The sequence below is a fragment of the Cibotium barometz genome, chromosome 10, assembly GCF_041138505.1.
Source record: "Cibotium barometz isolate CiBa-2024 chromosome 10, ASM4113850v1, whole genome shotgun sequence".
NCBI lineage: Eukaryota > Viridiplantae > Streptophyta > Polypodiopsida > Cyatheales > Cibotiaceae > Cibotium > Cibotium barometz.
Window position 1 is genome coordinate 18,537,160 of NC_141055.1, and position 26,657 is coordinate 18,563,816.

The window sequence follows — 26,657 nt, forward strand, 5'->3', positions numbered from 1 at the left end:
TTAAGCATAAAGCCTCTATGCATAAAGCCCTATGATTAAGTCTTTATGCATAAAGGCCTTATGCTTAAGCCTTCATGCATAAAGCCTTTATGCATAAGGCCTCTATGCATAAAGATTTGAGGCTTAATCATAAAGCTTCTATGCATAAAGGCTTCATGCATGACGCCATAATGTATCTTGCATGAGGCTTCATGCAATAAGTCCTTATGCATAAAGGCTTCATACATGAAGCCAAAAAATTAGAGAAAAGGACAACAAATAATGAAAAGCAGGTTAAGTTTGGGGATTTTTAAGGTACATGTATCTTGGGGAGATACGTGGCACCGACCATTTTTGCTTTTAATATCTTTCCCGAGATATTATAAATATACAAATTATTAACTCACTTTACTTATCTCGATTGAGATAAGATTAATATATAATTAATTTGATTCACGTATCTCGCCCAAGATAAGATAAATATATAAGTAATTCTATTTACGTATCTCACTTGAGAAATGATAAATATATAATTAATTCGATTTACATATCTCACTCGAGATACGATAAATATACAATCAATTCTATTTACATATCTCGCTCGAGAAACGATAAATATATAATTAATTTGATTTACACTTCTCGCTTGAGATACGATAAATATATAATTATCTTGACCGAGAAACCTTTTATCAATTGTCATATCTCGCCCGAGATATAAATATACATGGTGCGTTGGCACGTCACCACCATGACCGGGCAATCTAGTCAACATCTCCAGCTCTCTCTCGACTGAGATACGTCGGGATGATAACTAGATTGCCTGGTCATGTTGCCATGTATCTCGCTCAAGATATTGCGTGGCTAGTTTTATTGAACCTATGTGGGCGACACATATCTCAACCGAGATATGTGGCTGCAAGCAGCTGATTGGTAATTTCAAACTCGCCCAAGATACCCCGTACATGGATTCAAGAGGCTAAAAAATGTCCCACTTCTTGCCAAACTATCGCGAGAAGCAGCCATCTTATCATGCTACCGCGCCCAATATTCATACTCACACGGGACTAGTTTAGCTTGAAACTTTTCTAAGTGTATGAAATCAAAAAGGACGTTTACATGGGATTGATCTCCCGTGAATTGTCAATAGTATTTATGACTATTTTAATGTATGTATGTTCATGTTTCTTCATCAACCCAAAAGTTTCTTTTTTCTTGATTATTAGAAATATTATTCTCATATTCTAGATCAAAATTTCTCTCCTTAACTCAAGTCTAATATACCCATTTAAAAGTGCTAGGCTATAAACATAAATCTTAATGTAAACCATAGTTTTCATTGTATGTCTAGCCATTCCTTAATAGATAGCAATTAATGGTCTCATTTCCACCAATAAAACCTTTATTTGAGTGAAACTTTGATGGTTCAATTTTTTGTTGTTATGTTTGATCTCAAGACTTGATATTTTCTTGTTTATTATCTGCTTTCCAGGCTAGTCCTTAATGTTTGAATCGAGTACAACATTCCTCCAAACAAGGAATAAATTATGAAACTAGAGTATGCACATGGAAATTTATTGTGAATGTAGATTTCTCTTTGGTATCAATTTAATATTCCTAAAAATATATTATACTCTCACTAGAATAACCATAACATCTTTAAAAAAGATGGTTTTTATAACATCCTCAATAATTTTGCATAACTAGATTTTTTCAAATGGTGGATGGACGTAAGAATGTATCACTCTTCGCCACACTAGTTTTGATGGCTCACAAGAGAACTAGTTCACATATGCACACCCCCACATTATGCAAACAATTACCCCCCCCCTGGCGTGCTCGCTCGCTCGTCTGCCTGCCAACACACACACACACACACACACACACACACACACAAGTGTAAAAGATTGAGCACGTTTTGCTCATTCATATGCTAGCATTAGAGAAATTTGGAGATTTAAAATGCTTGACACAAAAAGACAAATATAGATTAGATGTTATGAGGAAGTGGGGCTCACAAATACAATGCAATGGTGGACACATCATAAACATGTTGTATAACCCTTCGCATCATATTTCATAGTGGAGGATTGGAAAAAGTTGGATCGCATATATGTATCATCAGATCACTTGCTTTAAGATTATTATGATGTCTTTCATTGATGTGGCTTATCAACGAAAGTGGGTTTGCTTTTTAAAAGCATGATGAATATTAGTCTCTCAAGTTATGAATAGAAATGATGATTTGATGTTTATTTAGAAAGAAAATGAGATTAGATGGATGATTTGTACAACATGGCAAAATTTTTGTGTGATGCTCAATTCCTACTAATTGTGATTAATCAATATAGGCACAATGTTATTCCTTGATCAATATGTACACTAAAACATTCAAAAACAAGAATTTTTTAATGATACTTTTAGATTTTGCATAAGTGATACAAAATTGAGGCTTTCATAAACATTGATGAACATTAACTTTGTTGAACAAAAGTGAACAAAAATTTGAGGCTTTTAAAAATGTTGAATATACGGACATGAAACACCAAGCATCATATCCATTATCCCAATTACTTACTCTTCAAGCTTATGTAAGTTTTCTTGTCAACTTGATGCCATATTAATCTTGAACAAACATGATGCAAATTTGTGTAGCGAAAAACAATCTTGTACACTCTACATGGCCATATTAGTTGAGTCCTTATGTCTATAAAAGAAATTCTTTGCAAAAAAAGATTAAATAAATTAGTACTTTCATTATGTTCAACTAAGTTAAAGTACATAGGAGTCCTTGCTTGACCCTAATAACTAGTCACTACTTGGAGTTAGTTGAAAGCTTTTGTAGACAGTAAGTTAAATTTGATTCACATGTATCATTTAATATAGTAGGTCCTAATGTTGAGGAGACTTGTACACTTCAAAGAGCTAGCTTTCCATGGATTTTTCATTCAAAAAGCTAGATATTGGAGATTATTTTTGACTGTGAGGAGATAGCTACACATACGGAATGGTATACACCTTACCCAATGTATCAATTTTCTTTTGGTCATTAATGAGCATTATATTTTTTCCTCTATACATTAAAAAATTGGAATTAAATGTGTTATGTAATGGGGACCGTGGGGCTTTCTTAATGGTGGAGGTTAAAAGTCATGCTTAGACCTTGTAAGCAACTTGTAGCATAGCTAACTCATCAAATGCTAAATCAACACTCGTCTCTCAAAAAGTCTAACTCATCAAATGCTAAATCAACACTTGTCGCAAAAAGTAGAATTTAGAACTATAACCTTGGATTATTTTTTTGGGGGATATTCCTAATCTGTACTCACACACGTGCACGGGTCCTCCCCTTGTGCCTTGACAAGGACATGAGTAGCGCAATGAGCGGTATCGAACCCAACACCTAGGCTAGAGCATTCGAACATGTGCTAGAGCATTCGAACACCTTATCGATTCAACTACACTCAGGTGGTCACAAGCTTGGAAGTTTCTCAAAATGGAGCATTCTCTTTATTTTGAATGGTTGGGAACTCATCAAATAGTTAAATAGCTCCTTTTGGCTTGTGTAGTGTATTTTTCTAGAATGGTTGGGAACTCATTAAATAGTTAATTAGGTCTTTGAAAAAGTCAATTGGTGTGTTACGTGTAGTGTATTTTTCTCGTTTGAGGTTGAAAAGTCCTATTGTCTTTATTTTCAAGTTTCTCTAATGTTTAGTAAGCAAATCCCCGTGAATTCTGTGTCTGTTGCAACGATGGTTGGAACTTGGGAAGAGCATCTTTTTCGAGCACTGGGCAGGAGCAGCAGCGACTCTCTAATAAAAGGTGGGGGGCATAAGGAGAAGTTAGAACAAAAGTGGCAGACTTTTGTGTGTATAAAGCAGAGGTGCGCACTGCGACTGCTTTCCGCGCGCGCCTCTGCTTGATCTGGGGCGAGGGTACATGCGAAAGTACACGTGACCATGCGCTTGAATAATGAGAGAGCACTGCATTTGGCAGACCGAAGGGGGGAGGTGGTGGACGAAAGCGGGAACACCTAGCAGCCTCCAGACTCCAGGGGCAAGTGGAGAGGCCAAGTGCTGCCCTGCATCATAAAATATATAACAACGTCTAATCAAAGTCGAGTAGTGTGGACCGAGGTCCTATTTGATGTATCATACTACCGACCCACCCACGGGCCACACAAGTAGTTTGTTAGCCACACAAGTAGTTTGTTAGGGCCTTTCCCATGACAGGCAAAGTGCCCCCCCCCCCTTTTGAGAGCCTTCTTGCATGGGTGCCAAAAGTGCCAACCCTAAGGAGACAAGAGGAGCACCCAATGTTCTCATCTGCCTTTTTGTGCTCGACAAAGCACACGATGAACAAAACGGAGGGAATCGCTTCAAGATTCCTTGAATCATATCCTTTGTGGATCACTTGTTGAACCTTCCTGTCGAAAAAGATGTGTGAATATAAGACACATGCACTTCAAGTGCAAGCCTATGCAAAAACAATTACAGAAACAACTCCTGAGCAACGCAGAAATTTATAACCTTCAACGGGCATCAATGCCCTCTAAACTTGAACTTCGTAAGAAGTTCACTTTAAAAAATGGGTCTCTAAAGAAGGCCATCCTGAGTGGAATGGGTTTTAGATGAAGGCCAAGGTACCTTATAGGCCTTCAATTTTGAAGTCTAAGTTAGGGTTGCAAATTTTTGGCATGCTCGTGAGGTGCGTCGCTCACAAGCTAGTCTGCATGGGTGCTAGTTTATGCTAAGTCACACAAGTCTACTCTTGGTGAGATAATTTAGTTTATCGTGGGGCTCCCATAATGGGGCATAGTTCAATAGGAAAAAAAACACGAGGAAGCGTCGAGACACGAAGGGGAAAGAAGAGAACATTGCAGTTATGGGTATGAAATCAATTAAAAAGCGGGTCCCTTTTGTGCATGTACTTTGATTTTTTAACGATTGACTAACAGTGTTCCCTAATCTTCGTGGTACATGACTACTTCCAAGGCTTATCTTGCTAAATCTCGTTTGTTGGCAGCTAGCATGGGACGCAGCTCTTAGTCCAACATCTCTTGTGGTTGGAGGTTGTAGGTCCTAATTTCAAGTATGTGTACACACTCTTATCTTGTGCATACGAATTTTGCAAGCACCCCCACTCCAAACTGGGGAAAAAATCTTAGTCACAAGGTTGAAATAGCTGAAGCCTGCTAAATATTTGCACGAGAAAAGCTGGACTCAAGTGGTCGAAAAAAAGATGCTCCTATGCATGTGTTGATGAAGCAAGGTAGTGTGTTCCACGTGTGTCTAGGAGACAAGTTTGCAATAGTTTCCCAGTGTTTATAATGGGTATCCAACTGGTTTTGGAACTTAGACCATGGGTTTATAGCTTCAAAGAACTATGTGCGGATTTTGAGGCGGTTTCTCTAGGGTGGACCCTTTGTATAAAAAGGAAGAGTGCCAAAAAGAAAAAAAAGTTCCGAGTTCAAAATGCTGAAAAGCGAGTGCTCTACAATTTTTGAAGGCATTCATAATTAAAACCACCCAAAATTTATAAATTGTAAAGGCCTTGAAGTGTAGAATTTGTAGCTATATATCAAATTTGTGGACCACCGGGGCCAGGGGCCGACCAATCTAAGCCTAAGGAACCAACTTCGAGTACCTGCATGCCGCATACACAGCCCCTTAGTTGGGGCAATAGTACAGGGGTGCAAACACACGTAGACTAACGAGCGTTGCATGGGGTGGACAGCGGGGATGATGAGCGTGGAGTCCGGAGAACAAGGCCGGGCAGAGAGAGGGTCGGCGTCAGCGGGGCATCATGCCCACGAGCGCCCTGTCAAAGTGTGGGCCAGGGCGTGCTCCCCGGTGGACCCCGCTACGACAATGGCCGCTACCGCTCCCGTCCCGTCCGGGCTGTCGTCCCCCTCCCCAATCTTGTCGTAACTTTAGATTTTCGAGGCACAGGCCCCCCCGCAAACAGCACCCCCCGCTCTCTCATTGCTTTAGATTCGAGTTCATGTACACATGTGGTTTGAAGCACCCCTCCAGTAACCTTTCCTCTTCACAGCTATCCATCCACTCCTTTCCGTCAGCACTTTACCCCCCCGCCCCTCCCCCTTTTGCCTGTAGTATTTTGATCTATCTCATTTCTCTCCCTTTCCTTGCCTCAGCTCCACCTGTCAAACCAAGATCTATTTGGCCTGCAACAGCAGCCGCTGTTGCAGCAGGCAGACAGTCCAATCCCCATCCCCATTATGGACTTCAAATAGAACCTCTCACTTCCACACTGTTTGTTTCCTTTGTCTTGGCCCTTGCTTCCGTCAAAAGAACCCTAACTCGCCCATATTATCACGTCAAAATACTAGGGTTTCCACAAGATTAAACCACTTGATTGACCTGCCCGCAGTGATCAGCACCCATCATGAACCTGCAAGGAGGTGGTGCAGCAGCAGGAGACGGCTGTGCTCTACCGGGAGTACCCGGTGCGGCCGCTCATGGGATGGTGAGCATGTCCATGCTGCAGTCGCTAGAGCACCTGGCGACAGTCGGTGACACGACAAATCAAGCCACACCGCACATGGCTACTAGTAGCAGTGGAACGCCCGCGAGCCCGCCGAGCCGGTACGAGTCGCAGAAGAGGAGGGATTGGAACACGTTTGGGCAGTATTTGAAGAATCATAGGCCGCCGCTGGCGCTGGCGAGGTGCAGCGGCGCCCACGTGCTGGAGTTTCTGCGCTACCTGGACCACTTTGGGAAGACTAAGGTGCATGTACAGGGTTGCCCGTTCTTTGGGCAGCCGCAGCCGCCCGCGCCCTGCTCTTGTCCGCTCCGCCAGGCGTGGGGCAGTCTGGACGCTCTCATCGGCCGCTTGCGAGCTGCTTTCGAAGAGCACGGCGGCAAGCCCGAGTCCAATCCCTTCGGGGCCCGCGCCGTCCGGCTCTACTTGCGCGAGGTAAGAGAGACGCAGGCCAAAGCCCGGGGCATCGCCTACGAGAAAAAGAAGCGCAAACGCCCGCCGCCAGCTTCTACAGCCACTCAACACAACAATAACAATATCAACCCTCCTCCTCCTCCTCCGCCTCCACCTGCCGCGCCCCCTAATTCATCTGATCACCATGATCTACTCGCCGGCCCGAGCTCCCTTCTTATACCAAGCTTCAACTGATTAGCATGCTATCTACAATCACATACTACTACTGTATCATGTATGGGTGCCCTCCAGCTATAGCACGCAACAGCTGCAGTACCGGCATATGTGCATGCTCGCGATAACATCATCGGAGCTCGCACCTGCTTGCAGTACTCCTCTCTTCACCGTATTCTCTCACATCAACTCCAGCAAGTCATTCCTCCCGCTCGCATCTCGCATCCAGCTCCGATCAGGTGAGATGCTTTACGTCCCTAATTGCGCAAATGTTATCCTATCTGCTTAATTATTCTGCATCTTGAGTACTAATTCTAGTTTTTCTGCAATTCAACTTCGTACCTAATCTACTTATATATCTCCGAAAACTCTTGTAAAATCCTATTTTATGATGGTATATCGCTGTATTAGCAGCTGTATTCCTGCACAAGAAGGTGCAACCTCTTTTTATAATATGGTGTGGAATTGAATGAGCTTAAGCTACTATGTTGTGATCCTCTTTAATGCACTGACATGCTACTTGGTTTATTTTGCTTGACCTGGATCTTTGCATTTGCAAAAGAACCCCTATTTGTGAATCTTCTTAGTGTCCATTAACGTCCAAGTTGAGAATTCTATTGCTGTATCTTCTTAATTTCCCTTCATATCCAAGTAAACTAAAACTTATCAGTGTATGCTCATGTGTTAATGTCATCAGTGTGTGCAGCAATAAGTATGGAAGCGTGAAATCGTTTTAATTTCTATATATATATTATGTAGAACCCTAAGTTGCGCACACCCCACATTCCGTGGGCTTGATGCCTAGGATCTGGACCAACGCAATTCCTTACAGGCTCTTGAGTTGTCCCAGTGTCTCCTCCTGAGTTTTCCTAGTGTCTCTGGATTTGAGAGAACCGGGTGCACTAGTGGGATCAGCACTCCAGTTGCATGAGTTAGAAGGACGGTTCAGCTTCATGAGATTGAGGGAGCATCGGTTACTCTGAGAACTCGTGACATTTCTTCCCATGACCTCTTTGTGTTACGGAAGTAGTTTTCACTCTCAAAGGTCTTCCTTTTATCTGGCTCGTGGCCTAGGCCACTTGGCGCTGGATTAACATTCTTTTTCAACAAATCACAAAATTTAGAGCCTTAAAATTTTAAAGGATTTTATTAAAAAATTCTAGGTTTTTGAGCTAACATATAGGTATAATACAATAAATATTATAGATTTTTTTAATTCCCAAGTAAAAACAAAAATGTTGTTGGTCCATAGTCAATAGTTTGCAAGGTTTTTTGTGAATATTGGTTGGATTATCTAGCTTTGGTCCATAGGAGTCTACTGGTGGGGCACTTCGCTTGGGATAGATGAATTGCTTGCCTCTAGAGGTAGATTGGCCTCTTCCACGAGTCCCAGTGACACTACCTTTGGGTTTGCCAAAGGCATAGCTAGGTTGGTGATGAATAATTATGTGCTTGTTTCAATGGACACAGTAATGGATTGTTTTCTTGGTGGGGCACCATTGCATAGTTCATGGGAGTCGACACGGCCACCCTTGGAGGATGCAAAGTAGGCCTGAACTTTGCAACCCTGCCCTAGACTTCAAAATTTTCAAAATTGAAGGCTTAGGTGCTATCTTGGCCTTCATTTGAAGCCACTATTATGGAAAATTTACTTTTATTGCCTTTATTTACAAGCTTCTTTTTAGGGTAGCCTTCACCTGCTGAAGGCTAAAATGAATTTGATGACCATTGCAGCCTTCAAGTTTTAGGCCTGATGCCAAGGGTCATTCCCATAGACTTACATCTCCAAATCACCACTATCACCACGAGGTCTTGGCCGTCCCTTGGACTACCTAGACCTGCACATATATTCAAAGGTGGGAGCTCATCAACAACATTGTTGGGTGTGGTGTAACACCCCTCCCCCTTCTCCCCCACCCCAAACATAATCAGGTGTGGTATACAATTGTATCCTAACATGGATAAATCATGGTAATTGCTTGTTAATTGTCCCTAAATATAGGGAAAATCAATGGAAAAAATGTAGATTGAAAAGATCTAGTAACATGAAATATAGTTGAGACCTTGGACTAAAGTCAAGGTTAGACATCTTCATATTTAGATTATTGCAGAAAGTGTTTTTTACTGCTTCACTGTGAGTTTGTGTAATAGTAGGAGGTGGTCATCAGAACTTAGAAAATAATACTTATATGTAGCTTAGTATGGTACAAGGAATATGCTAGTATTATGTGTCTCGGTCCTTAAGGACACAATCTTATCAGCTTATTTTGAATCCTCTCCATAAATTCTCCTTCTCTTATTTGCTAAAGAGAAAAGGGATTACAAGTCGTATTTCTTTCTCCACTCTATAACTAGGACATACTTGTTATTTCCATTTGGATATAATAATGCTAGCATATTGAGGCCGAAAAATTCATTATCATTTGACCTAATTGGGATCATTAGGCTATATAGTTTGATTATATAGGTGGATTATGGGTCACTTTAGAGATAGTTTCACTATGGGATGCAAACCTTGGGAGAGTGGCCTTACAATGGCCTAGCTATTGGTGCAAGATAGCTTAATGGCTAGTTATATTAATAACATTTGTGAGGACTAGGGTGCATGGGATAGAACATGCATACCTTTGGGATACTGACTAGGCCAATGTTGCGTGGTCTCTAGATTGGGGGTGGTTTACCGTTATATTCAATTTATACCCTATAGTTGGGTGAAGCTAAAGCAGCTTTAATCCTCATGGTACTATTGATGTGTTTGTCACTATGGATTACAGGTACTTGGATTGGTTCACAATTATGCATGTGTGTGTGTAGATCTTGGGCAGACACTCAAGTAAGTAAATTTTTTCACTTTGAGGTGCTTTATTTGGTATCATAGCTTTACTTTACAATTGTGAAGCTAAAGGAAAATATCTGTGTTGGTTTTAGTTTCTCATTAGATTGGAATTTGGTATAAATCTAATTTGTGGACTCATGATAGATACCATGAGATGGGCAGCCAAATAGAGGCTCCATGATTAATGAGAATTTGATTAAGCAAGAGAGAACGCCAAAAGAAATATGCTATGACTAAGTTCTTTATTCTCAATACCCCAAGATGGCTAGCAAAGGCCATGTTTTACGACACTTAAATAAGATGTGATTCCTCCTTGCACTGCCAAACATTGGGTATGTAGAGCTTACCTTTTTGGATGAGCAATCTATTCTCAATAGAATACTCCCTCAAACCAACACTAATAAGGGTTGCTTGGACTATATCCTAGATTCTTTCAAGAATCCATCTCTCTAATACATGCCCATAAAAGAGATGTAAAAGTTGGACTAAATCTTGGTAAACAAAAGTTGGTTCACATGTCCAATTTTGATTAAAGCATCTATCACCTTATTGGTGGATCTTTCTTTATAACATATCCCAAATTGAAATTCAAGCGTAAGCTTTAATGAACAATGAGCTCTCTTGCCCTCCAAATCCAAGGAACTTCAAAATTACTTTGGAGAAGAGTTATCCATATTAATCATAAAGTAGTAATAAAAGTGAGCTAGCTCTCCCTCTAAGGAATTTTAAAATTACTTTAGAGAAGAGTTATCCATATTAATCATAAAGTAGTAATTTAAAAAAATATTATTTTTCAATGCATGAATCACATCGTAAAGCTCCTTCTCATGTATAAGTCATTTATACCATGGATGTTGAAATATGGTGCCTATCATGTCATGTATGAGGCACATGTATGTGGGAGCAAGGTAGATTGAGCCTAGAATGCTATGAATGAATGAAGCCTAAGGTCGTTAGGAGATGTAAATGGATAAATGTAAAAGGGAGTCAATAGAAAAAAAAGTAGGCACATGAAAAGTGCAAGGATGCACAGGGCATGTGGGCATTTAGAGCATGCGGATGAGAGCTCTATAAATGGATGTATCAAACTCATTCTCTTAATATAAAAATTTGAGGATGTGATTATCCCTAATCCATATCTTGTTCATCTTCATTAGTGTCAACACTATACTCTAACTATGTCTTCTTTCATCTTTCATCCACCACCATAGCTCTCATTTTCTCTTTTTCATGCACTCATATCCTATTCAAATCCACCTCATCAAACATGGTATTAGAGTCAATGCCATCCCTTTCATCTCATTACTAGTCCATAATATCATAATTAGTAAGATTGAACCCCTATTAGTAATAACTAATTAGCATATCTTATCAAAAAACAATATGTGGTAGAGAGCCACCTTGTGCTGGAGGGATTTACATTGCCTACTCTCTACACTATTGGGCAAGCCCTTCAAGGAGAGTGTAGAGGAACTCAAGGCGAGTGTGCGCACTGGAGGAATCAAGCCAACTCGCTAAGAAATATGGGTATTTATCCCTACTGATGCTATTTCTTTTGTGGAAAATCACAATGTCAGCAAGCTCACATTAAATTGGGCGGATTCCACTTGGATTCGGGGGTTTCTGACACCCTTGCACGCGCTGGTGAAGTCTTTTGGTGGAGTAGAAGCTAACATCTAGACCTGCACCCCTTTTCTCATTAAGGTTTTGATAGGGTCACTAATCCTTGATTAAAAATTAGTTAATTCCAAGTATCATTAGCTCAAGATCATCTTGAGTCATTTCTATTTCAGTATCTCAAAGTATTTTGGTTAAATCAAAGTATAACAATCCTAATTGATCACTCAAAGTTTCCTTTTTTTGGAGTGATTAGTGATCTTAATCTTGTTTAGAACCCAAATGTGAGCTAAAATTTTCAAATCATTGTAAGAGGATTAGACACTACTAAGATTTAGTTAAAATCTTGGTAAGACTTTCCTCATTGAGCCATAGCCACTCAAATCATTCAGTGGTGGTGAAGGATTTCATACTTGGCAAACAAAGGTTATGTATCTACTCATGCAAAAGGAACTTTGGGGGTTAGTAAATGGAGATGAGCTTGATGAAGGGAGTGATGATGAAGTCAAAGCGTGGAGTGATGATAGAAAAGCCATGGCCATCATTGGGTTATGTCTTGGGGATAGCATCATCCATCATATCAGTAACAAGGAGCATGCCTAAGAAGCCTAGGATGAGCTAGGGTTAAAAAAATAGGAATAAATCGAAAAATACAGTTTTATGGGCTCGATATGGAGTTCAAAGACTCATTTTTGGAGCATGTAGGTAAGATGAACAGCATTACGATGCAGCTTGCAAGCATTAAGGCACCCATGGATCAGAAAGATGCAATTGTAGTCTTAATCAAGAGCATGCCTCAATAGTTCTCTTTGGTGGTTAACAACTCTTACTACTCTTCCAAATCTTACTCTTGAAATTGTTGAATCTTCTTTGTTTGAAGAAGATAAGAAACTAAAAGGTCCACAACAAAGCTCAACAAATAGCAAGGAGACTGCATTCATTAACAAATTCATTATTAAATGTAACCATTGTGGAAGGATGGGGCATGTACTAGCCCAATATCGTCATCAAAACAAGCCCAAGCTTGTGAAAAGAATTGTTGATGAAAGGAGAAGCAACAAAGAAACTTGATGGTAGGCCACCTTGAGAAGAATTGTTGATGAAAGGAGAAGCAACAAAGAAACTTGATGGTAGAAGCAAATCATGAGGATGCTCCACAAGAACACCTTTTCTAGGTGTGATGATGTTTCATGCCATGTCTTATGTTGATGTTAACCTTGGGATTGGGAAACCCTTGGTGAAGATGTGCCCATATTTCTGTGGATGAAATGATGTTCATGCTCATGTCCATAATGTCATGTCATGATGTAATCACCACTAGCCACCGATGATGTATACTACGTGATGTATGTGTATGTCTCCACTAAGAGGGGGAAAAAGTCATGTCTATGTATGTCACACTACCTTCTTGGAATGAGACCCATTTGGGCACCAAAGGGGGGGTGTTGAAATATGGTGCCCGTCATGTATGAGGCACACATATGTGGGGGCAAGGTAGATTGAGCCTAGAATGCTATGAATGAATGAAGTCGAAGGTTATTAGGAGATGTGAATGGATGAATGTAAAAGGGAGTCAATGATCGAAAAGTAGGCACATGGAAAGTGCAAGGCATGTGGGCATTTATGGATGGCACAAGGGTGTGGATGAGAGCTCTATAAATGGATGTAGCAAACTCATTCTCTTAATGCAAAAACGTGAGTATGTGATTAGCCCTAGTTCATATCTTGTTTATCTTCATTAGTGTCAACACTATACTCTAACTATGTCTTCTTCCATCTTTCATCCACCATAGCTCTCATTTTCTCATGTTCATGCACTCATATCCTATTCAAATCCACCTCATTTAACAATGGATTGGTTAGCTTTTTTCTTTGATTAGTTAGTTTTTTTTTGCTTTGATTAGCTAGCTTTTTAATTTGATTAGTTCCTAGCACATAAAGCTTTTGCTCTGATTAGTTATCTATTTCACCACAAAGCTTTTTGCTCTAGTTAGTTACCTTTTTGCTCTGGTACATGCATTTGTTTCCACCCCAAAGCTAACTATGAGCTCATCTGATGATCTCAAGTTTGATGGACATGCAAAAAGTGTGAATCAATGACAATTTAGGACATGTTGTGTGCATATGTCTCAATGAGATAATTTGATTGGGAAGCCTTGTGTTAGAGTTTTCTTACAATAGTACTGAGTATTAGTGGTACTAAGGTGAGCCCCTTTACCATGATGTATTGATTTTAACCTAGATCTTTGGGGATGACATTCTTAGAGAAAGTCCAAGTTGGCATTACAATTGACTTTTTGAGACAACACCCAGAGATGTTATAGCTTTTTACAAGAAAGAAGTACACAAGATAAAGCACAATTCTAATGTTAACCAAAGTAGTTAGCTAGAGTCCTAGAAGAAAGCTAATGGAATTGCATGAGAACTCCTAAAAATTCTTAGGTAATGAGGACAAGAAAAGTCTATAAGTTATCTTCAAGATATTGTAGACCTTATTTGATCTTGAAGGACAATTCATTATATTGTGAACTTGATTATTAGGCTATATAGTTAGGTTATGGCTTATTTTAGAGGGACTTGATTATTAGGCTATGTAGTTAGGTTATGGCTTATTTTAGCGGGAATTCTTTCATGGAATTTATTATAGTGTGAACTTGATTATTTGGCTATATAGTTAGGTTATGGCTTACTTCAGAGGGACTTCTTTCATGGAATTCATTATATTGTGAAATTGATTATTAGGCTATATAGTTAGGTGATGGCTTATTTTAGAGGGACTTCTTCCATGGAATTCATTATAGTGTGAACTTGATTATTTGGCTATATAGGTGCATAATTATGGCTTTTTTTAGAGGGACTTCCTTCATGGGATTAATGAGGCCTTGAGAAAGAATAGCCTCCCATGGGCCCACTACTGGCTAGCCCATTAGCTAATCACAATAGTGACAGTTGTGAGGACTAGGGGTGCATGCTATGGGGCATGCATGTCTTTAAGATGTTGATTAGGCCAGGATTGGGCAAGGATTGCATGGTCTCTAGCTCAAAGGTACCTTAATGCTATTGTAGTCATTTTGTAGGCTATGGTTAGCCGAACCCACCTTTGTCGTCATGGTAGCATTGATGTATTTGTGATCATAGATTCAAGCAGCTAGATTGCTGATGTGTTGGTGATCATAGATACAAGTACCTGGATTGCTTCATGAATATGTGTGTGTGTGTGTGTGTGTAGAGTCTTTGGCAAACACTCAAGTGTGATTCTTGTTTTGAGATTTTTTAGTCCAAAGCATTTCTTTGAATTCATTATTAATCTTTGTCAAAAGAATGAATATCCAAGAGAGGTACAGGAGCTTGATCACATGGTCTTGGTGCCATAAAGATTAAAGCAAAAAGGATTGTCCTATGTGTCTCACTCCTTGACGACACAACTTGCATCCTCTGTGCTAGCTCCTTGTACCATAAAACAAGTTGTGAGATCCTCGTTTGAATATGGCATAACTTGGACCTCTCTTGGCTAGCTCCTTATCATGTGATTGGAGTGGTGAGATCTTAAAGAGCTTAGATGGCATGCACCACTAAATAGAGGGTGTACTCTTGTCAGACGTGTAGGTAAGGGTGGGGAGAGAGAGAGAGAGAGAGAGCGCCTTACTTACAAAAGACAAAAATAAACTATGAGACCTTTATTAGTGTCTTGGTGAAGACCAAAATGACCTATGATTTGAGTACAGACTTATGAAACCATTAAAGTTCTTAAGGTAAGTCACAAGTGTAAAAAAAGAAGAAGTCAATTCAACATTTGAATTGAACTTAAAGACGAGGAAAAGTCCCTAGTAATCAACTACGAGGGTATCATGGTCAGGACTCAGTAGATACATTAGTTTAAGATTCAGGGTTTGGTGAATTCGGCATGAGGATTTTTTTGAGTGAGGACCCTTCAATCGTGGCCGAAGATAGCCACAAATGTTGCTCATTCTACACCTTTTGGTTTCACTTGTGCTGGAGTTTATTATTGCCTTTCAAGGTTTTTGAACGCTTGAGGATGTGAATTTCGTTAGCTCTTAGAGTAGTATGTGTTAACTTGCTGTGATCCAGTTTTATCGAGGTTTGGCATACTCCTCTAGATCATTAGGTGTTCCTATGGATTGTTCCTATGGATATCGCTCCCAGTTTTCATAGTAATAAGGTTTAGGCACCTTGTCTGGCATACTCCTCTAGATCATAAGGTGTCCCTATGGATTGTTCCTATGAATATCGCTCCCAGTATTCATAGTAATAAGGTTTAGGCACCTTGTGAGCCATACGCCAACCTCGAACTACAATTTGTCTTTAACACAGGTAGGATACACTCGTCTTCTGCAAATTGTAACGTGTCTTCTGTGTTGTAAAATAACTGCAACGCTGGGGTGCTAAGTAGTGTAGAAAATACTGAAGGGATGCCATTGCCCTGGAGGGCGCAACAAACACTCGAGATGGGACATGAGAGATATACGCAGAGTATGAGAGATACACGCAGAGCATAGGTGAGTAGGTGATAATTGTATTATATGGAACGGGTTGCATACAAGGCCTCATATATATAAAAGATGCATGTGCAGTTACAACCGGACATGTGTCTGTTGGCATCTAAGGATGTGTATGCATGTACTTCTACATTCTCCCTCTTAGAAACAGTACATTCTTCCTCTTAGAAACGGTAGTATGCGTGCAGGATCCTAAACTAATGCATGCAACCATGAGTGGCATTTATCCAGGATCTATGAGAGTATGGTTGATGAAGATTAACATGGCAATGTTGATATCATATCCACCAAGTTTTGAGATCTTTACATCTGATCACTTCACTTTGCATTTGCCACAACCCCAAGCATCTTCAAACTGTTGACTACGAGCTTCCTTGATCAGCTTGGAGCTCGATAATAGATGAATATTCTGCCCCTTTCATTGCTTGGAAGGCCAAGGCCAAGGCCAAGAGGGGAGCTTGGACAAGACTGTAAAGCGGGAACACCATCATGTACAGCATCATCATGAGCAGGTTGCATAAAGAAGTGATGCAAACAGCATCATCATTGACTTGAACACCATAAGGATCAGGATTCAGCAGCATGAATGAAAACAGGAACATCACCAAATTTATTATCTTGACTTGTCATGAAATAATGGCTGCCACACGAGAGTTTGCATCATAAATCGTGGCACCAAATGTATCACTGAGAGGATAAGGTACTGGAGCTCCCATAAAATTAGGGGCAGGCTGGAAAACTGGGGCTTTATGGGTCCCAAAGTGGGTGTAAGCTGCATCAATGGTATCACCAACATCATAATTTATAAACATCTACAGCATGTTCAAGGGCTGGTTGGAGGGACCAAGCATGAGGTTCACGGTTGTCCTCAAGTGGGCTGATGCTAAAGCTCTAACAACCGGTGTAATTTGCCCAGCAAGGCCTGATTGTGAGGGTGGGATTACTGTTGTAGTCAGCCTATTGAAAAAAGCTTGAAGCTATCTAGCTGGACCCATGCAGTCTAAGCAGCTTTGATGCATCCATTACTACTATTCCTTTACGGATTGTCAACCCTAAACCGAGATGGGTTGAACTGCCTAGACATGCGCCTGTATATTTCGTAACTGTTGATGCATGTGAGTCTGCAGAATCTTCTCCAATTGTTTCATGTAATGCTGCTGCGTGGGCCTTATTGTAGGCTTCTATATATCCATGCAGGGTACTAATTTAATCGATAGACTGGCCCTGCACACTTGATTGGTGATTTTCCTTCATGTGCCCCATCATGGTGGAGGGCATGATTGTTGCGCCCTTCATCGCAAAATTTACACCTTGGGCTATCTGAAATTGAAGGTCGGCTGCCCAAGACACAGGAGAAAATCGGAAATCACCTTATTGTGATTCGGGTCATTAGCAGCAGACTGGTCATTAACGTGGGCTGCACCAATTGATTCGATTGCATCTCTTCCGTTGAGTTTATAGGTTGAGGGTTCAGAATAGCTTATTTCATATACTCCTTTAAAATTGTAGGGTTGGCTTGAGCTGTCTCCCGGGGCTTCCCTGTGCAAGGGGTTTTGGTTACGAAGTTGATTTTGTCCTCGTCGCTGAGAGAGACACCTTTCTTTGGCAGTCATTTGAGATTGAGAGGGGTCATGATTCCCTCAGATTTCACGTAGAACGCAGCTGCATCGTCCGCGTGCAGGCGGGCCAAGCGTGAGGCCTACGATGGCTACGAACTTCTGCCAAAGAGCCGACGACAACCTGATTAACCGATTAAGCTTCTGTTCTGTAAAGGTAAGCGAAGCTCGTCTTCTGCAAACTACGGCTGGGTTTGAGTGACGATCGTGGAGGTAGCCAGGCTTGAAGTATTGCTACGCTGTGGGATGCTCCATTCAACAACTGCTAGGTGGAGGTCCCCACGTGTAACGGAGGTGCGGCAACTGTTATGGCTAGATGAACAGAGGAGCTTAAAAAGTTGTCTCTCTCCAAAGCTAAACGAAGGTGAGCCCAAAGCTGGCCACCATATGCAAAGGAGGAGAATCGAGATGGTTTTATGGACTGTGATCACTGATGATTTTATCCAGAATTTGGAGTGACAGTATTCCTCTCTGTAATCGAAAACTCACGTGATGATTTTATCGAAAGGGACACTTTATGTGGATTTGGAGTGACAGTACTCCTCTCTGTAATCGAAAACTCACGTGATGATTCCTCGAAAACTGGAGCACTCATTTGGAAAGAAAAGTACGTAACCCACGTGATGACTCCTCAAAAATGGAACACTCAACGTAACCTCCTCCACAATGGATTTGGAGAGATGCTTGAACCTCGAAAATTGATACATCTACGATGTTGTCCTTCTTCTTGTGTCAAAATCGCCGCCAACCCTGGGATTGCCATCCTCCAAAATCTGCCCCTTCTTGGGACTCTCACCAATACCACTTCGTCTCTTGACCATCCTTCGACTCCCTCTTGTTGAGCTTAATCTATGGATGGAATTACCACTTGTCTTACTACTATCCTTGCCTGGATCTCTTGTTGACACACATGGTGCTAACCTAATCTAGTTCCAAACACGTGTCAAGGATGGTCTTCAAGGAACAGAGCATCTCGAGACTCATCTTGGTGATGAAACCCTATCTTGACATGCTTGATGGCTCTAAACAAGCACATGTACCTATGGGAATGGGAAAAAAGCACCCTTTTGGTTAAGGACTTGGCAAAGGGTTCATCCTTAAGGACACATTCATCCTTGCACGATGGAGCTGAAACGGTGAGTGTATCTAGTTGGCTAGGGCAAGAAAGATGTGTATACCTAGATATATACAATTGCTACATGCATTCATTGCCCAAGGTTAGATATATACAACCGCTACATGCATTCACTGCCCTGGGCAGGGAAGATGCCTACACCTAGATATATGAGTTAATTGATATGTGTGTTCACAACTACCCTGGACTGCTATGTTCCCTTCTGGCTAGCATGTCTTTACGCCTATACCTAGATATATGAAGTTGATATGTATATTCACTACCCTATAGCTTTGTTTTGTTTCCTTCTGGCCAACCTATCTCGACACCTATACTTAGATATATGAAACAGATATGCACGTTCGTTTTCCTAATAATAGCTATGTCCCCTTTTGGCCGGCCTATCTTCACGCCTATACCTAGATATATAAAATTGATATGCACATTCACTACCCTATGGTTGTGTTCCCTTCTAGTCAACTTGTCTTGGTGCATGTTGTTTCTAGATCTGGATGCCAATGATGACTTCGTGTTGGCTATGTTTGCTATCCTTAGATACCCTTCCGAAAAGTTCCGATGGTGTGTTAATGCATTGAATGTTGGTCCCCATAGCCACCTTGAAGCACTTGATGATTCCCTTTATGCAAGCACTTGAGTGCTCATATGCCTCCTTATGCTTGGGTTGACACTATACGTATAGGTTCTAAGATATAACAAACAAAATGCCACCTTGAAAAATATGCAAACCTTTTTGAGGGTTCTATGCAATGGATCTCCATGCCTTCTTGAGAAGAAAAGTTTTCATCAAAACTTAATGCTGATTTCAATGTAACATGGATTGATTGATTGCGATTAGCACCTAATCAAAGACTTGAACCCATGCAACAATACACATCAGACAAAAGATGACCTAATCTACCTTGTATTATTTATCATGAAATATGCACGATGATGAACTAGATACATATACTCAACGATAGCGAAGTTGTTGAGCTTTCAATGATTGAATGATGCTTGATAAATCAATGAATGATCAATGAATATAACTGAGGACCTAGACTCTTATATTTATAGTGTCTAATGTTGGTAAGTTGCTTACCAACCTAGTAATAATGTCCGACTAAGTAGGTTCATACCATGTCCACACTTGGTTGCTCATTGGACATGACCTGGATAATATTAAAATGAACTGGCATAATACTCCTTACAAACACATGAATCCAATCATATACTTGACATTTGAGCTAGCCAACAATTACAAGCATGTCCATGTCACACTCGATAAAGTGTGTACGTGACAATACTATCTATTAATCTCTCATTTTCTAGGTTCTACAAGAAAGGTGCAACTCATTTACAAGGTTTTACAAGAAATGTGCAACTCATTTACAAGGCTCTTAAATTTATGGAGGAAGAATTCAATCCATGGTATAAACTTTAAAAGTTTGCATTGAGCTTATTCTTGTCTCTTCTAATGTTCTTAACGCCTCTATTATGGGGAAGTTATCACTTGGTATGAACTTTAAAATTTTGCATTGAGCTTATTCTTGGATTTTTGTGTTTTTAAGGCCTCTATTGTGGGGAAGGTATTTGTTGGTAACCTGAAGGATTTATGAAATTATTGTAGAGGGTTTCAGAGAGAAATTCAATGGGAGATTGTTAAAGAATTGGGAGTGTATGAATTACTTTGGCCTTGGAGTACAAACAAAAAGATCACTATGTATAGGAGGGGCTTTGATATGTTTCTTCCCTATCTAGGTATAGAATGTGATTATAATAACAGAGGTGCTTTAATAGGGTATAATTTATCCTGTTTTCAAATTATTTTTGGAAATGGAAAAACTTTCATAAATTGTGGAAATAATACCTCAAAATAATGAGAGAGCACTAAGATTTGGGGGTTCACTTAAAAATATGTAAGTCTACTATGTATGATCATTAGGAGGGGTTTTTAAAACCAAGACTATACAGAAATCTACTTACATAATGGGGTTTAAATGGCATTTTGAAAAAAAACCTGTAAGTTTATGAAGAAAAAAGGGTCATTTTATAAATTCACAAAAAGGGTATTTTTTAATATCCTTCGAATGCACATTGTATGTAGATCTTGCTAAAAGTATACCCCCCACCCCAAGGCACTAAGTGTGATTTGACACAATTATGGCAATCAAAGAGTTACTCTCAACAAAAGGAGTTTTAATATAGATGTCTTCTTAAGTCTACCCTAGTTTAGGTATGATTATATGAGAAGTGGAGACCCTAGAAGATAGCTAGATGATATATAAAAGTGTTGTTGAGAATGGCCAGCAAACGAAGTGGGGCTCTAATAAGTTTTAATAGAAGTGGGTCGACCTAGAAAATCATTTCAAATTGTGCAGGACCTAGAGGTAAGATTAAACAATCGACTTTATGTTTGGCAAGTCTTTTTAGTAAGTTGGACTTACACAATCTCTTAGACTTGAAAAGAGCATTTGATATCATAATGTCTAAGTTGAACTTACAAGAGAGGATAGCTTTGTGTTAAATCTTGCTTCTGTATTGTAAGATCCCTCCCTAGGTTTATTTGGGCTATACTCTTTAAATAGCAAGCTATCTCAACTGGGATTGAACTTCAAAGGGCTTCCATTGATAATATTGAATAGTTTGCTAGTTTCTCTAAGCCTTAAGGGAATAGTGTGGGAAATCCGTATGCATAGATCCCATGCATGGGGTCCACAATCATCACATAACTCGAAACTAGCATAAAATATGCAGCCGTGCCATGCTACAATATGGTTTCAAAGACACTCCTAATTTTGGGTTTTTTAAACTAAAGGAGGTACTGTTTTTTTGTTTGGGAACGACTAAAGACTCAGAGGCTGATTATGCCTTTCCACAACGCAAGGAAGGGGAAGAACCAGTCTGCCCCCTAGTTTTAGCGTACAGCAGGGCTGATTGTATTTTTTAGACTATGTAAAGGGGCACGAGTAGGAGGGGTTGCTGTATATATGACTCACCCTCTCGTCACTGTCCTAAATAAACTTTTTTCCTAACCACGGAAAAAAGGATTACCTTCAAGCTCAACCGGTTTTATTGAAAAAATTACATAGGTTAACTTGTTTTATGACTAAAAATTTTAAATTTTGAATCTTTAAATTCAAGGTTAGGCAAAATTACCATTAGTTTTTCTCAATTTAAGCTGTGAAATAATATCAAAGGACGGTTTTTTTTAAACACTGCCTCTACGCATACCGTTGTGATGAGGCCAAGTAAGTTGCAGCAGATGGTCTTTGTAAAGGGCCTAGGGGCATGGGTAGAAGGGGGTGTTGCATATGGCTCACCCTCTAGGCATACTGTTGTGAGATGAGGCCAAGCAAGTTGCAGTAGATGATGAGTTTCTTTAAATAAACCGTCTTAATTACGGTCTAACTCTCTTAAGTTGGAGTTCACATGGCATGTCTGGCTAATCAGAGGCTATGAGGCTCCTTTTTGTTGGTGGTTGGGCCATGGAATGATCTTTGATAGGCTAATGTGGGTAGTCAGATGAGTCTCTCTTGGGCACATTGATAGGCCACATTGATAGTCTGACTAATTGGTGACCCCACATTCACTAGCCAATGTGGGTAGTCAGACTAATATGTTTTGGGCAATGCATAGATGAACAGATGACCAATGTGTGCACTTTGACAAAAGTAGCCTAGGCTTCACACACAATGGGTGTTATTCATGTGGTTGCAAACAATTTTTTGTTAGGGGTAGTTTTAAGAGGTACAGAGAGGACCGATGCAATGGGCACTCAATTTCAAGAAAGTTTCACCAAGAAAAGTGACTTGCTTGGTCATGTCCCATGACATAGGCAAGCGGCCTAAGGCCACTTTTTATGATCCATCAATGTACATGGTGCCTCAAAAACCATGGATCAAAGTGCATTATTTTATACATATTGTTGCAATGATGTTTTGACAAATCAATGAATCATATGGTGGAGTATACACCATTGAAGTAGTGACTTGGTTAGAGCATTGCGAGCCGCTAGCACATGCTTGGGCAAATCATCCCATATGTCATTGTTCATGCTTTGAATTAAGATCGGTACACTTGCTTATGTTGAAAGAGTCTTTGTAGGGTTATATTTGAGATTAGTAGCGTAGTGATATCTTTTACATCTTAAACTAAGCCTTTAGTAAAGCCATTAAGGCACTAGACAATTTTGCCTTATGAAATGCATGGTTTCATCTGCTTTAGTTTTCTTCACTATTGGATGTGACGATAAAACACTTAGGTGAGATGATGATTCACTATCCACATGCAATCCTAACATGAAAAGTTATATGTTTTGGTATTGAGTACCACAAACACAATGATAAAAGGTATGTACAATATAATGTGGGAAGACTGTGATAAGGAGTGCAATGTTTGTTTAAAATGTATATGAATACATGAATTTTCTTTAGTAAAGCCATTAAGGCACTAGACCATTTTGCCTCATGAATTGCCTGGTTTCATCTTCTTTAGGATTCTTCACTATTGAATGTGATGGTAAAACACTTAGTTGAGATGATGATTCACTATCCAGATGTGATCCGAAGATGAAAAGTTATACGTTTCGGTATTGGGTAGTACTAAACACAATGATACAAGGTATACAATATAGTGTGGGAAGACTATGATAGGGAGTGTAATACTTGTTTAAAATGTATACGAATACATACATTCTCTTTACCATATGGATGTAGTTCCTAGGGAATGAAGTGATCGGTGGTGATCTATAATAGTTTCTTGTATAATGGTTATGTGTAGGCAATTGTGCTATCTAGTGGATTACACACACCTTAAATATGATACTAAGATTGAGTGTTTATGCGAGGTCAAACTCTATGTTTTGGTATTATCCATGAAAAACTCACGATCTCAATCAAGAGATTGTACCTTAAATTTCATATCTAGTGACTTGTAAGAATGAGAAGGTTCTAATAATTCATAGTCATTGGGACAAAGCCCATTTGATAGTATGGACCACTCAATCATACCTATGGTTGGCTGGTTTATATACAATTGTTTTAAAGCATGATGATAGTTTGTATTGCCAAATGCTTCACATGGGATGATTTTCAAAGTCCTTTAGTAGGCCAACTAGTGAGGCTCGTCTTTTGAAAAAAAGGTTTTTTTGTTTTGTTGGTTCCAAATCTAGTAGTAATTACTACAATAATTTATTAAAACAAAGGTACTCAAATTTGGACGTGTATTGTTCCATGGTTGTGAAGGGATCAAAGAACATACTTGTAAAAGTGAATTATCAGAAGTATTTTCATAGTTTGGTGGAACTATTTCTTTCCTTGGTACATTTCATGGTGGTTATTTTCATAAAACCAAGAACCTTTGAAAAACTTTGAAATCTAGTTGAAAATTCATTTTGTAGTTTGATGGAACTATTTCTTTCCTTGGCACATTTCATGGTTATTTTCATGAAACCAAGAACCTTTGAACAACTTTGAAATCTAGTTGAGAATTCAATTCCTTAGATATCCATGCACAATTCTTTGATTATACATGGGCACACATGTTAGAAATATGAGCTATGAGTAGACTCTTGAAATCATTTAGTAGATATTCCACGAGGAGTAATTCACAAAATAATACCAATCTAGAAATAGCAAACTCTTTGACTCTAGCATAGACATAACTCTAGCATGGTCACACATGCTAGAAATAGCAACTGTGGGTAGACTCTTGGGATCATTTGATAGATACTAAATAAGGAGTAATTCATGAAATAACAACAGCCTATATGGTTCTCTTCATGAGAAAAATTTATCTAGACAAGGATCCCCACACATATCTTTGATTGGACTCTTTTACTAAGGAGGTGATCATACCAGAGAGAGAATGTAAAATCTCAATTGAAGGTATCTAGTGCATTATGCATTTGACTCATGATTTGGTGCAAAAGTTAGAACTTCTCTTGAATTGAGGCTAGGAAAGGTGGTGTAATACTTCTTTCAAGAATGTTCTAATTCAAAAGAGAAAAGTTTTGAGAGTAGATATAGTGTTTCTAACCATAGAAAGATAGTTGAGTGTTCCCATTGTCCTCACACTAACTATCCACCATTAAGATAGTTGAGTGTTCCCATTGTCCTCACTAAATAGATCAAGTAACAGTGATTTCCATGATTAAATGTGGGCAAAAAGGTTGTTTAGAATATTTATTATGAGTGAGAAGTGATGTGGGACTCCACTTAAGAACCCTTGTTTTCTCCTTATCTATGTAAGTTAGTAAAGTCTTTAACACAAGTGTCACCTTGATAAGTGATGTTAGACTCCCTAATCACTTCCTTATCTATGTAAGTTAGTAAAGCCTTTATAACACGAGTGTCACCTTGATAGGATAAACAAAATTTACTCCCTATGAATTACCTATGTCCCCAACTATTCATATCAAAATCCTGCATACCATATTAATTGCCTACTATGTCCCCAACTTTCATATCAAAATCCATACCCTTAGCTAGGCTGATTAGATTGGATTCAAGGATGCTTCATTATGAAGTTTCATTATATATTAGAAGCATTTACAAAAAAAAAAAAATCGATAATTGTTAAATCTTTTGTCATATTTTAAATTTTCTTCTAGAAAAAGAAAAAGGAAGGAATTGTCATAAAACGTTAGTTGGACCTTTCATCCAATGCTCGTTGTTTAATGTTAAGTTCCCTCACATCCTTCTTAATGGAAGCCAATGGCAAAAAGTAGTAGAGTGGGTGGGCATTAGTGCCTCATAGACCTCATCAAAGAAAAGTCTCCAATCACGGAGCCATAAGGCATCAAAAAAATTTTGGTTCCTTGCGTGATAATAAAAATGATGTTTAAAGATAGAAAAGGCCCAAATTATAGCCATCACCCAATAGTAAGCCTTTTAAAGTTTAAGTTGAAATATTATTATCATTTATGAACGTGATTTTAACATATTCTCTACCCATCAAACATTTAAATATGATATATATAAATGATCTCCCTTTAATAACATATTCTCAAATGCAAAGATGACCATAGTCCATTACAACACCCAAGACTTTTATCCCTTCCTGTAGAGCTCTCCTCTTGGTTAAATCTTCTTAATTAGCCCATTGATCCTACCCTAGAAAAAGTTTGAGCTAAATTTCTTGTAATCACTAGCCATTTGGTTTGAGTATTTAGCCTTGCAAGCCGTTTCCATGTATTCTTTATCAAACAAAGTTACAGGTATGCCAACTAAATAGTAGTACAATTACTCTCCCTTTTAAAAAAATATCAATATTATTCCTCCTATGTAATTACTTACTCCTTTTGTTTAATTACCTAGTGGTATTGGGCTCTAAGGTTTATGATCGCGCAATAGTAAAAAAATTGCTATATTCAATTCCAACTCCTCGTATTTCTTAGAGCCATATTTTCCTCGTTCCATAAGGATCATCCAATTCACAATGTGTAATGTTCACATGCTTCAATAAAAAATATTCCTTTCGATAAGAGTTTAGTCCTCTAAAGTTCCCTATGATTGTGGATTTACCAATTTCCCCATCTATCATTTATTTTGTGAACTAAACCATCAAACTTGTAAAGCCTATCTTGAATAGTTTATCATTGACTATTATTCTCATCTAAAAGCATAGAATTCTTAGTAGTAGCATTAAAAAGATACTTTATAAATGTAGAATTATTTGAATCCTTAAATGGTTTGCCTCTATATTTATATTGTATAATGCCTTCTCAGGAACATTATTATATGGTACCAAAATTATGCAGTATTGTATACCCAAGATTGAAGCTCATAAATCTCCTTTCCTTTGAATTTTTCATCTTTGTGCATGAAAATGAGGGGAGCCTTTTTAGT

The 26,657-nt window shown here is 39.1% G+C and overlaps 1 protein-coding gene across 2 annotated transcripts; it reads left to right on the forward strand.

Moving 5' to 3' along the window:
• The first annotated feature begins 6,092 nt into the window (after positions 1-6,092).
• LOC147634623 (protein G1-like1) lies at positions 6,093-23,729 on the forward strand. Of its 2 annotated transcripts, none has more exons than XM_086803757.1 (2): positions 6,093-7,349; positions 23,366-23,729. In XM_086803757.1, the coding sequence occupies exon 1, from the start codon at positions 6,388-6,390 to the stop codon at positions 7,129-7,131; it is 744 nt and encodes a 247-aa protein (XP_086659883.1). In that variant the 5' UTR covers positions 6,093-6,387; the 3' UTR covers positions 7,132-7,349; positions 23,366-23,729. The 2 variants fall into 2 exon arrangements, with proteins under 2 accessions (XP_086659883.1, XP_086659882.1); XM_086803756.1 differs by lacking the exon at positions 23,366-23,729 and adding an exon at positions 9,885-11,543.
• The last annotated feature ends 2,928 nt before the right edge of the window (positions 23,730-26,657 follow it).